Source organism: Dendropsophus ebraccatus, chromosome 5 (assembly GCF_027789765.1).
Source record: "Dendropsophus ebraccatus isolate aDenEbr1 chromosome 5, aDenEbr1.pat, whole genome shotgun sequence".
Lineage (NCBI taxonomy): Eukaryota > Metazoa > Chordata > Amphibia > Anura > Hylidae > Dendropsophus > Dendropsophus ebraccatus.
Genome location: NC_091458.1, coordinates 62,983,105 through 62,997,352, shown reverse-complemented (window position 1 = coordinate 62,997,352; position 14,248 = coordinate 62,983,105). Strand labels below are relative to the sequence as shown.

At 42.2% G+C, this 14,248-nt stretch overlaps 1 protein-coding gene across 1 annotated transcript in view; it reads left to right on the top strand.

The window, feature by feature from the left end:
* GLI1 (GLI family zinc finger 1) overlaps window positions 1-14,248 on the top strand; it is a 104,883-nt gene that overhangs the window by 84,121 nt on the left and 6,514 nt on the right. The window contains exons 2-7 of the mRNA XM_069970376.1: window positions 2,489-2,630; window positions 7,536-7,634; window positions 8,173-8,368; window positions 9,851-10,004; window positions 10,220-10,327; window positions 13,806-13,946. Coding sequence (XP_069826477.1) covers window positions 2,525-2,630; window positions 7,536-7,634; window positions 8,173-8,368; window positions 9,851-10,004; window positions 10,220-10,327; window positions 13,806-13,946 — 804 coding nt within the window. The 5' untranslated portion in view covers window positions 2,489-2,524. The remainder of the gene's footprint in view (window positions 1-2,488; window positions 2,631-7,535; window positions 7,635-8,172; window positions 8,369-9,850; window positions 10,005-10,219; window positions 10,328-13,805; window positions 13,947-14,248) is intronic.

Below are 14,248 nucleotides of genomic sequence, written 5' to 3'. Positions count from 1 at the left end.
AGAAGCACTCAGCCAAGAGAAGTCGAGTGTTGTACTTAAGCCGGGGCAATCTCCTGGAACAAGCAAGCGCCGACCTGTCAGGTCAGCGCTCGCTTGCTCCTCATTCCCCGCTTGCTGCCACCACTATTACACGTGCCAACAGCAAGTGGGTAGGTGCAGGTGGGGGGGGGGGGGGGGGGGAAGGAGCCGCGTGGGGGCTCCCTGAACGATTTAAAGCCCAGCAGCGAAAGCAGCAGATTGTTGCTATCTTAGTCGTTTGTCTTTCAACATGTTGAAAGACAACCACAGACAACAATCAGCCAACATCGTTCATGTTACATGAACATGTTCATGTTCATATTACACAAAGCGATTATCGGCTGTGATGGCCGGTAAATGGCCAAATACGGCTGATAATTACTTCATGTAATAGGGTCTTGAGCTATCTCTGGACAGACAACAAATAGAGCCTCGGCACTCCTGCCATTGAGACGGCCACAGTTCTGGAGCACTCATCGTTTCTGCCTGCCATAAGTTAATTCAGGTCAGTATACCCCATTAATTATGCACGCTATGTTACTCTCAGATAGGGGGAAAAAATTGCCTTGATTGATCCTTTAACTTTTGGCATTAGTTAGTGGGCAATGAGAGGCATCAGTGTGTAACTTGGGTGATACTGGAAGGTATGGTTATATCAGGTGGGAAGACATGTCAGAATATGTACGTGCAGTCCAGCTGGGAAGACTAGAGGAAAAAGAATCACATCATCTAGGACTCTCCAATTCCAGCTTGTCAGGAAGTGAGAGATCCCTTCAGGGAGCTGCTGAATGCAGCTTGTCTATTGTTATGCTGGCTGACTGGATGGCTGGCTTCTCTCAGTCTTCCCCTATACCACCCAAGTTGAAGGAGGAGCGTAGTAGCAGCGTCAGCTGACCTGTTCCTCATTATGAAGCATCTCAGCTGTTGAACAGCTCAAGTCTGCAACATAGCTGTCTCCCTTTGACCTCCTTTGACCTAGCCAGATAGTTCCTGTAAATTCTGTAATTGTCTACAGAGCCATACGTGGGCATCATGCAGAGAGATCCGCTGTCCAAGCGGCAATAAATGGAGTCTCAGCAGGTCATTCGGCCTGAGCTTTGTATAGTACATGTATAATACAGTAACCAAGCCCAAATTGCTTTCCATGCTTACAGCACCCTATAAAAATGCAGGGAAAGTACATTCCACAGTTTTCAGGCAGCCTGTTTAATTTCAGCGTATTATTTGGCTGACGTACATGAAGCCAGCCGTGGTAATCTCATGTTACTATCTGACACCGGTGTGTGCCATATGTATACGGGCTTCTCACAATAAGCCTGAACAACATCAGCTTCTATAAAATGGTGTAAAAGGCGACAACTATTAACCATGACTTATGCTGGCCAAAGGTACAAAGAATTCCTACGTGTTCTCATTATCGAAGAATTTATCCTTATACAACAGACATGCAGAAATAAGTCGCTCTAATTCTAATGATTTTCACCATGACTTATGAATGAATCAGCCAATTGTTGTTCAATGCTACCATGGTGGTAGTAGCTGCTACATAAAACTCAACATACAGATGTCAGATGGAACAGATATCCACAGATTAGATCCCTTTAGATACAATGATTATTGCTTCAACTGTTCTTTGTGTAGAAATTGCAAAGCCAAAACAGTTTTCTGCAAAGTGTGCACATGCAAGTGTCATAAAGGGTTAAAAATAGAACACAGACCCAAGTAAAAAGATGCACTAAATGTGTGGGTGGTAAGAAAAGACCCTGCGTCTGTCCTGTTGAAGTGGAGCAACAATAACCCATCCATCATATTGCTGTCTCATAAACCTCTGTGTAACTGATGAGCCGTGTTTTCTATTACGGGGCTGTTACTTTAACGCTTTTACCATATATTCAATCATAAGGAATAGAAAGATTCGATTTACATTAACATTTCCAGCTACTGTCTAGTTTTACTTGGACCACCTACATTTCATAGACTGAATATTCCAAGCATCATCAGGCCGGGTTGGATAATTCCATCATGTTACAGATGTTAAATTAGTTAAGTACATTTTCTGCAGCTTTATTTGGACATACTTTGCCAACTAAGTACATGCACTATTCTAGCACCACCTGCTGGTATATTTGCAAATTACACTGGATAGTCAGTAATTCCAGAGCAATGATGCCCAACCAGTAACCCTGTCAAACTCTTCAAACTTATAACAGGGATTTTTCCTGCTAGGACTCTCAGCAATCAGCTGTGATATGCTGGGAAACTCACAGCACCTCTACTGGTGAAATGAGACTTTACACAGTTCCCACTGACATAAGAAAGACTGTGTAATACACTGTGTAATGGCTTGTTGCTATAAGTAAGCCTAAAATGGTGTGTCTGTCTGTATATAAATGTATATAGTTTGTATATAGTCTGTTGATACTTTGTATATATGATGCAATTTTGTATACAATTTTCTCTTTTTTTGTAGGAATAAATGTGCCACTGACTAGAAATTGCTCACATAATGGCTTCCCGCCAGTGCCCGCCTGCAATGTTCAATTCTATGAACCCTCCTATGAACAGTTATGTTGAACACTGTTACCTGAGGTCACCCAATGTCATGGCTGAAGGTCAGTATCTGGTCATGATGGGATAGATAGATGCAGATTATGGAGTCAAGGTCAAACAAAGGTTATAGTTTTCCCACTTAACAGTCTGATGCAGGGGCGTAGCTAATGTCTCTTGGGCCCTGGTGCAAGAGGTCAACTTGGGCCCCCCCTTCCTCGATGCTATTGGTATATATATATCTCAAGACCGATATTACCAATAATACCAGTATATAGGAAATATCACCATACATATTACCGCCATACTGTTACTAACCAAATCCTGTATACTGAGACCAATATTGCCAATAATAACAGTATACAAGGGGCAAATATTATATAGTCATATAAAGGTAGCCCCAGCTCTACACAGGTTCTATACACCATATACATTATCGTGCAGTTATATCAAGTGACTCATAGGGGACGTCTTCTCTGATCGTTCTTCCTTTTTCATCTTGTCCATCTGCCCTGGGCCATTATGAGAACTTCTCTGAGCCACGAATCCACAGAATCTGTCAGACAAACATATTAGGCCCCTCACTCTGTCACCATCCTCATCTCTCTACAAACTGCACATCTGTATTTGCCCCTTTACACCTTCATTTAGTGGGTAGGCTGACTCTATGTGACCCCCTTATAGTATATGCCCCCCTCTGTGTGGTCCTCTATAGTACATGCCCTATTGTATTCCCCCCCCCCCGTGTAATCCCCCTTATAGATGCCCCCCCCCGTGTTATACTACTACCCCTTTCATCCTCCTGCCCCTCATCATCATACTACAACCACCTCCATCATAATACTACTGTTTCTTCATCCTCCTGCCTCTCCATCATCATACTACTACCCATTTCATCCTCCTGCCCCTCCATCTTTATATTACTACCCCCTTCATCCTCCTCCATTATCATACTAATACCCCTTCATCATCCTCCCGCCCTTTCATCATCATACCACTACACCCCTCATCATCCTCTTGTTCCTTCATCATCATACCACTACACCCCCCAACATCCTCTTGTTCCCTCATTGTCATACCACTACACCCCTCATCATCCTCTTGTTCCTTCAGCATGATACCACTACATCCTCATCACCCTCTTGTTCCTTCATCATACCACTACATCCTCATCACCCTCTTGTTCCTTCATCATACCACTACACCCCTCATCATCCTCTTGTTCTATCATCATCATACCACTACACCCCTCATCATCCTCTTGTTCCATCATCATCATCATCATACCACTACATCCTCATCATCCTCTTGTTCCTTCATCATACCACTACACCCCTCATCATCCTCTTGTTCCTTTAGTATCATACCACTACATCCTCATCATCCTCTTGTTCCTTCAGAATCATACCACTGCACCCCTCATCATTCTCTTGTTCCTTCATCATACCACTACACCCCTCATCATCCTCTTGTTCCTTCATCATACCACTACATCCTCATCACCCTCTTGTTCCTTCATCATACCACTACACCCCTCATCATCCTCTTGTTCTATCATCATCATACCACTACACCCCTCATCATCCTCTTGTTCCATCATCATCATACCACTACATCCTCATCATCCTCTTGTTCCTTCATCATACCACTACACCCCTCATCATCCTCTTGTTCCTTTAGCATCATACCACTACATCCTCATCATCCTCTTGTTCCTTCAGAATCATACCACTGCACTCCTCATCATTCTCTTGTTCCTTCATCATACCACTACACCCCTCATCATCCTCTTGTTCCTTCATCATACCACTACATCCTCATCACCCTCTTGTTCCTTCATCATACCACTACATCCTCATCACCCTCTTCTTCCTTTATCATACCACTACACCCCTCATCACTTTCTTGTTCCTTCATCATACCACTACATCCTCATCACCCTCTTGTTCCTCCATCAAACCACTACACCCCTCATCATCCTCTTGTTCCTTCAGCATTATACCACTACACCCCTCGTCATCCTCTTGTTCCTTCAGCATTATACCACTACACCCCTCGTCATCCTCTTGTTCCATCATCATACCACTACACCCCTCATCATCCTCTTGTTCCATCATCATACCACTACACCCCTCATCATCCTCTTGTTCCTTCATACCACTACATCCTCATCATCCTCTTGTTCCTTCAGCATCATACCACTACACCCCTCATCATTCTCTTGTTCCTTTGTCATACCACTACATCCTCATCATCATCCTCTTGTTCCTTTACCATCATACCACTACATCCTCATCATCCTCTTGTTCCTTCAGCATCATACCACTACATCCTCATCATCATCCTCTTGTTCCTTCAGCATCATACCACTACATCCTCATCATCCTCTTGTTCCTTCAGCATCATACCACTACATCCTCATCATCATCCTCTTGTTCCTTTACCATCATACCACTACACCCTTCATCATCCTCTTGTTCCTTTATCATCATACCACTACACCCCTCATCATCCTCTTGTTCCTTCATACCACTACATCCTCATCATCCTCTTGTTCCTTTACCATCATACCACTACACCCCTCATCATCCTCTTGTTCCTTTACCATCATACCACTACACCCCCATCATCCTCTTGTTCCTTTATACCACTACATCCTCATCATCCTCTTGTTCCTTTATCATCATACCACTACATCCTCATCATCCTCTTGTTCCTTTATCATCATACCACTACACCCATCATCTGTATTTAAAACAAAAAACGCTATACTCACCTGTATGGTTTCCCAGCACTCCTGTCCCTGCTTGCATGAACAATGTCACCCGCACTGGCGGGGGCAGGGCTTCCCATGGCAGGAGGTGGGGCCTCCTGGGACACGGTTTTGCCGGGGCTGTCTTCTCAGAAGCGGGACAATCACGGAAAAACTATGCAGCACACACACCAGTGAGACGCTCCCTGCTCCGGAAGTACTTCACCGGCGCACACAGAGCTCACTGGTATGTGTGCTGCCGGGGACAGAGCCAGGGAGCTGCAAGTCAGCCGGGGCCCGTCCCAGCCTCCCTCTTGTGATCGCAAGCAAAACATTGCTTGCGATCACAAGAGGGAGTGGGAGGACGGCAGTGCAGTGGCAAGCGGGGGCCTCGCGGGCCCCCCCTTGGTAGTGGCCCAGTCACAGCGGCAACCGCTGCGACTGCGGTAGCTACGCCACTGGTCTGATGGCAGCCAGCTGTGAGATGATTCAGTAAAAAGACACAATGTCTGATAATTACTGTTCTTTTGGATTAGCATCAAACGGTGCATACTTATGCTATTCTTTTATATCTATTTAGAAATGTCATAAACTCTGACCTGAAATGTAGTTTCATCACCTATCAGATTATTATTATTATTATTATTATACACAGGGTTTTCTTAACAGGGCAGGGGGTTAAAAATAATGTAATACTGAAGCTTTGGCCACACTTCCCTTGTTGTCAGCTGGCTGAGCAAGGATGTAATGTTTTCTCCCCAAACATCAGCAGCCACATCTTCTGCACAGCAACGTCCACTGTAGTATACAGCCCTGCTTTACCAGGAGAGAAAGCAAAGAAGTCCGGAATTTCACAGTATACAGAACCAACTGCCTCTAGCCCTGGTCACTGTGTGAGCGCCGGACTGATTGGTGACTGTATGACCGATCCTATGGACAGATTATCAGTATATCTTGCCTAGAAAACCTCTTTTAAGTAAACATAGCAGGGGACTAACATGCTAGTTTTATGAAGAGGTGCACACCTCTTGATAAATAAAAGGCACATCTGAGGCTGCCTATATGTCAGTATTAAACATTTTAACCACATTGTACGTCTTCTAGCCCCCTTTCTGTGAAATTATGGCCTCTCTGTACAAGGTCCCACCAACTTGGCTAGTACAACTCAAAGCTGCAAATAGTCACAAAGTTTTTACACCAGGGAAGCATTTTTGATAAATGTGCCCCATAGTCTCTGTATAACATACTTACCAAATATTACCGTCAGAACAAGAGCACACATTGCCACTGCATAACAATTGAATGTTACTATACTGTCAAAGAATAAAAATCACAAACAATACTATTTCTTTAATACAGTGAGCATATAGTGGTAGATGTTAATTCTACACTTGCTTCGTAGCCCATATAAGTGATTACAGTGCAGTTACATCCAGTGACTCACAGGTAACCTCTGAGATTGAAGGTGTTCACTTTCTCTTTTTCTCTTTATCCAGCCAGACTGCCTTTATCATTTCTCCTGGCCATCGCACTTTGCCAACATCTCAATATATACCATTAATATTCATTAAGAATGAATCATGAAGGGGGCCTAATAGGTTACCTTTAGTAATGTTGCCTATTTGTCCCTTCCCTTGTGTTCACACACAGTGATAGTGCCTCAATACCACAATTATGTTTTTCACACAGTAATAGTACCCCGAAGTGCTTAACTCCAAATAATGGTGACCCTCATACAGTACCATACTCCTTGAGTGCTCCTCTTATAGTCATCAATGAAACAAATCAATGCCAGTGGTTCTGCATCAATTTGACTCATCAGCAAAGTGCTCAGAATGAGTATAAGGTGGTGCTGCTCCTCTCTCTTTGCCCAAACAAACAAAATACTTGCTTTATTGACTACTGTGGACACTTTGCTTTAGGAGACCAAATCACATATTACACTAGTGATGCTGCTGCAGCGATAATGGGAGGCGTTCCCCACTCTGTAAGGGAAGATAAGACTCACTTATGGAGCGCCACCATTGTTTTCAGATTGCACGTGCATTCTGGACACATATACAGATGAGAGGGATGGTATGAACCATGTTACTTCTTGTGTATACCCCTTATTTTTATTATTAGCTTCATCATGTATAATGAACTGTGTTTATGCTATTACTTTGGAGCCATTTTGTTTTTGTCTTTGTCATGCATCTTTGTGTAATTTGGTTTTCAGGCATGAGCGATATGCCTTACTGCCACCAGAACAACCTAATGACCAGCCAACATGGGTTCAGCCTTGCACAAGCCAATGAACAAATGCCTTCTGCAGATGGTGAGTAGTTTCCTGGAAATTTTCTGGATGTCAAAAATAAAATCATAGGTGACAATATATACATGTGTCCTTTATATAGATGTAGACCAGAGGTGTAATTTGAGGCTCCTATACACCAATGCAAAATCCATAACTAATTTCCTTCACATTATCAAGACCGTAGTTTGCTGATAATCAGTGATTATTTGCCTAAATATCTATAAATTAAAACCCCATATATACTGTAGGCCTAATACTAACAGTTGAGTATTGCACCTTCTAAAGACCACCTCTTGGAGCTAAATAGTAACCTTTAGCACAAATGTCTTTGCTTCTTGTGTAATATATCCCTATTTAATAATAGTAAATAGATCTCACAAATGGTGCAGACATAAGGGCCCAACATAACTTTTTCCTACCAAGTAATTAAACCATTTCAATAAAACCAAGACAACTTTTTGAATACATATTACCATAAGAGGGACGGTGCATTTAAAAAAAAAAATCATTTAGTTTGGTGTTTCCTGTCAATCATTTGGTGTTTTTCCTCCCCATTCAGGATCTCGTTTCTCCACTCCTAGAAGTTCAGTGAAGTTAAGCAAGAAGAGAGCGATGTCTATATCTCCACTATCAGACGCTAGTATTGACCTGCAGACCATGATCCGTACATCCCCTAACTCCCTGGTGGCTTTTATCAACTCCAGATGTTCCTCAGCCAATGGCTCCTATGGTCATTTATCAATAGGAACAATCAGGTATAAAAACAAAGCAACTGTTTAAATACATTTTTAGGCTGGGTTCACACTATGTATATTTGAGGCTGTATTTGTGAGGCTGTATAGCAACCAAAACCAGGAGTGGATTGAAAACACAGAAAGGCTATGTTCACATAATGTTGTAATTGAGTGGATGGCTGTCATTTAATGGCAAATTTTTGCTGTTATTTTAAAACAACGGCTGTTATATTGAAATAATGGCAGTTATTTACCGTTATATAACGGCCATCCACTCAATTTCAACATTATGTGAACAGATCCTTTCTGTGTTTTCAATCCACTCCTGGTTTTGGTTGCTATGAGGACCTGACTTGAGGACCAAATACTGCCTGAAATATACAGTGTGTGAACCCAGCCTAATTAAGCAGGATAGTGCATAGCAATGAACACAGCTAACATTGTTTAATAGTTTACATCTTACAGTAAGCAATCTGATACAACCTGATGTCTGTTATTACCCCTACCCCTTTTATTACCCCTAGCAAACATGGGTATTACAGCCTTGGCTGAGTGCTTGGGTGAGGGCTTTAGGAGTCCACCAAGTCTTTGGATACAGTAGGTTATGTACAACAAGCAGTTATAGAATATGTATGCCATTTATAATACTGCTGTTTTGGTATGTGATGGGGGGGCCAGGTCAAACCTCAGGGCTAACATCTGCACGCCTCTATGGTGAAAAAATGAAACTATTTTCTAAAGGATTAAAGGGGTTATCCAGCGCTACAAAAACATGGCCACTTTCTTCCAGAGACGGCCCCACTCTTGTCTCCAGCTTGAGTGGGGTTTTGCTGCTCAGTTCCAGTGAATTGAATGGAGCTTAATTGCAAACCACACCTGAAAAGTCGAGACAAGAATCGTGTTGTCTCTGAAAGAAAGTGGCCATGGTTTGTAGATCTGGATAACTCCTTTAAAGAGGTTTTCCAGTGAAATCTCCCTTTATATTTTATGTATTTGTAAACTTATAATCTATATAATCCATATTCTATATTGTTTTATCACTTTTTTCTGCATATGAAGATAATCTTAAATTGAAGAAGTTGTCCAGCATTTTATATCCTTTTTTTCTAAGTGATCAGGCTGGACTAAAACAGCTGTACACACCTGCCTGATCCCAAGCTGCTGCTGTTCTGATGATATACTGTATCCCCACAGATCACACTTCATGTTCCCTGTGTTCACACAGGGAAATGCATGCTCAGCCAATCACTGGCTATGGCAGGTCATTTCCTATGTATGGAAAGGAGACCTGTAAGTAGTAAATTGGGGGGGGGGGCAGGCACTGTCTGAAAAGTGGGGGAACAATTTTCTTTTTTTTTAATCTCAGCCTTTTTACATAAAAAAAAAGAAACAGCATCTGACAACCCCTTTAATTCTATATTGAGCAATTTCAACATATCTGTTTCTCTATGTAAATGATTAGATAACTTATAACTCCTTATATTGTGTTGTCTCTATTTACAGTCCTTCCCTTGGGTATCCAAATTGCCTTAATCACCAGAGACCACAAGGGACATCCTATGGATCAAACCCTTTAATGTCTTACAATTCCCATGAGCACTTGTCCAGCAGAGGAGTAGGTGTACTGCAGTCTCGCTCCTCTATCAAGCACTGTCAGGTGGGTAGTTCCTTCTTTGCAAAAAATATTTTAATGTTTATGCACAGCTTAACATAAACAGGCAATTCTACAATTACTCTTAAAGGATAGGCCATCAGTTGTTTTTTTTTGCTGGAACACCTCTTGAAAGATGGCTGGCACCAGCATTAATGGAGCTTCTCACACACTGAATCCTATCTACAACTAATTTAATAACATTTTCTTCCTTGCTTTAGCTGAAGTCAGAGCCACTATCTAGCACAGGATTAGAAGCTATGAATACTAAACGTCTGGAAGATGGATCAGAGGGTGACATCTCAAGTCCAGCTTCTGCTGGGACACAGGTAGATTGATATTTTACAGTAGTTTATTCAATATACCACTGTATATATTTCTTTATCAAGTGTCAGAGACAATCTATACTTTACTAAACCAAACAACAAAACCCAAATCCACATGTAGTATATTGATAAATGGTAAGGTTAGGTAGTATTTAAAAAAAAAAAAAGAATAATTTTTTTTTTGTAGGACACCAAAGCCCATATTTATGAAAAGGTGTAAAATACAGACTGGTGGAAACTGCCCACAGCAACCAATCACAGCTCCTCTATCATATTACCAGAACTTGCTGTGGGCAGTTTACACCAGTCTATATTTTACACCATTGGATAAATCTCCCCCAAATGTATAAATATAAATTATGTTGGGTATCAAGGTCCCTCACTGTACCCTTACCACTTTTAGGCTATGTTCACACACCAACAAAATGGCAACCATATATATATATATATATATATATATATATATATATATATATATATATATACTGTATATATATATATATATATATATATATATACTGTATATATATATATATATATATATATATATACTGTATATATATATATATATATATATATATATATATATATATATATACACACTCACCGGCCACTTTATTAGGTACACCTGTCCAACTGCACGTTACCACTTAATTTCTAATCAGCCAATCACATGGCGGCAACTAAGTGCATTTAGGCATGTAGACATGGTCAAGACAATCTCCTGCAGTTCAAACCGAGCATCAGTATGGGGAAGAAAGGTGATTTGAGTGCCTTTGAACGTGGCATGGTCGTTGGTGCCAGAAGGGCTGGTCTGAGTATTTCAGAAACTGCTGATCTACTGGGATTTTCACGCACAACCATCTCTAGGGTTTACAGAGAATGGTCCGAAAAAGAAAAAACATCCAGTGAGCGGCAGTTCTGTGGGCGGAAATGCCTTGTTGATGCCAGAGGTCAGAGGAGAATGGGCAGACTGGTTCGAGCTGATAGAAAGGCAACAGTGACTCAAATAGCCAACCGTTACAACCAAGGTAGGCAGAAGAGCATCTCTGAATGCACAGTACGTCCAACTTTGAGGCAGATGGGCTACAGCAGCAGAAGACCACACCGGGTGCCACTCCTTTCAGCTAAGAACAGGAAACTGAGGCTACAATTTGCACAAGCTCATCGAAATTGGACAGTAGAAGATTGGAAAAACGTTGCCTGGTCTGATGAATCTCGATTTCTGCTGCGACATTCGGATGGTAGGGTCAGAATTTGGCGTCAACAACATGAAAGCATGGATCCATCCTGCCTTGTATCAACTGTTCAGGCTGGTGGTGGTGGTGTCATGGTGTGGGGAATATTTTCTTGGCACTCTTTGGGCCCCTTGGTACCAATTGAGCATCGTTGCAACGCCACAGCCTACCTGAGTATTGTTGCTGACCATGTCCATCCCTTTATGACCACAATGTACCCAACATCTGATGGCTACTTTCAGCAGGATAATGCGCCATGTCATAAAGCTAGAATCATCTCAGACTGGTTTCTTGAACATGACAATGAGTTCACTGTACTCAAATGGCCTCCACAGTCACCAGATCTCAATCCAATAGAGCATCTTTGGGATGTGGTGGAACGGGAGATTCGCATCATGGATATGCAGCCAACAAATCTGCGGCAACTGTGTGATGCCATCATGTCAATATGGACCAAAATCTCTGAGGAATGCTTCCAGCACCTTGTTAAATCTATGCCACGAAGAATTGAGGCAGTTCTGAAGGCAAAAGGGGGTCCAACCCGTTACTAGCATGGTGTACCTAATAAAGTGGCCGGTGAGTGTATATATATATATATATATATATATATATAAATAATAAAGCCCAATATTTGCTTTTAAATGACAGCCATCATTTCAACAGTGGGTGAACATATCCTAAAGCTTAAAATTAACATGAGATTTTTGCAAGAAAGATCTGTTGGACCCCCGGACGAAGGCAACGAAACGCGCGTCGGGGTGGTGGCGTCCTGGAGGATAGACACTGTGATTGACCATAAAAGGTATTGAATTGGCTGGATCTCTAGATGTTGTGGGGCAAATAATAGTGGATGAGGGGCGGATAAGTAACTTATTTATTTAAGCGTCGGACTATTTTATGATTTGCATGCACTAGCACTTTATTTTATTATATTATCTATATATTGTCCTACTGCCTGTCATTGAGAATGCATCCCCCTTTACTTTGATGTAGGTTGTTGGTCAGGGATCCTTGCCTATATGATTGTGCTATATTAAGAACACCTCCAGGATAGCCACCGTTCTTTTATTGTTTGGTTTGTCTCTCTTTTTATTAATTGTTTTAAAATATATATATTCAATAAAGATACAAGAGTTTTTGCTATTAAAATCAGCATTTGTTCTTTTCCTTTGTAGTTTGTGGTAGCTGTAGTAGCAATATAACGGCTGTTTTGCAATACACCTATATTAGTGACAGTTATAGTTTACAGGTGCATAGGTATTGCATATAGACAAAATTGCGAACCTTATCACTTTTAGGCTATGTTCACACACCAACAAAATGACAACCGTATATATATATATATATATATATATATATATAATAAAGCCCATTATTTGCTGTTAAATGACAGCCATCATTTCAACAGTGTGTGAACATAGCCTAAAGCTTAAAATTAACATGAGATTTTTGCAAGCAAGATCTGTTGGCATCCTCTGCTTATAGTACTGGCACCACATTCCGTCAATGTCTGCCCTTACAAGAAAGAAAAGTGGGTAAATGCCACCAGTGTTGGATGTATCCATGTTTTCTAGGTAGTCCTCAGGCTGCATCCACCTTTTCCAGGCAGCAGGCTTCAAATAACAATCGCTTGTATTCATGCGAACTCGAACATTCGGCAAGTTCGCTCATCTCTAGTATAGAAGTGTTGGGTGGCCATTAAAGGGGTACTCCGCGGGGGGCTATTTTGGGATCTGGCCGGGGAGGAGGTGGCTGAGGGCAACAACGTCCACTCACCTCCCCGATTCCAGCAGCGGGTCCCGTATCGCGGCGCTCCGGTCCCTGGCCGCTTCCTGGTGTCTGACGCGGGCTCGAGACGTGACGTCTCAAGTCCGCTCAGCCAGTGAGTGACAGAGGCGGGATCGGTTTCAAGTCCGCTCATATCCCGCCTTTGTCACTGATTGGCTGGGTAGACTTGACGTCATGTCTCGAGCCCACATCAGACACCAGGATGCGGCCGGTCACCCTTGGACCGGAGTGCCGCGATACGGGACCCGACGCTGGATCCGGGGAGGTGAGTGAACGTCGTTTCCATCAGCCACCCCCCCCCCGGCCAGATCCCAAAATAGCACCCCCCCCCCCCGCCTGCCGGAGTACCCCTTTAATGAAAGCTCTTTGTTATAATAAAAAAGATAGAAGTCTGGAATTATTTATGAAGATTTACCAAAATGTATTTTCCAAACTTTTTTTCTTTTGGTAAATAGGATCCTTTACTTGGTTTGCTGGATGGACGGGATGACTTGGAAAAGGAAGATGGGAAACACGAGCCCGAAACTGTTTATGAGACAAACTGTCATTGGGAAAGCTGCACTAAAGAGTTTGATACCCAGGAACATCTTGTCCATGTAAGACAGCCTACTCTAGTAAAATCTTGACATTGGGGGAGAGTTATCAAACTGGTGTAAAGTAGAATTGTCTTAGTTGCCCCTAGCAACCGATCAGATTCCATTCCTTTCATTTTTCAAAGAATCTGTGAGGAATGAAAAGTGGAATCTCATTGGTTGCTAGGGGCAACTGAGACAATTCTACTTTACACCATGTTTGATAAATCTCCCCCATCTTCCAAAAACAGCACCACTCTTGTCCTGAGTTTGTGTGCAGTATTGCAACAAGGAGCCAGGTTGTGATACCAAACACAACCTGTGGA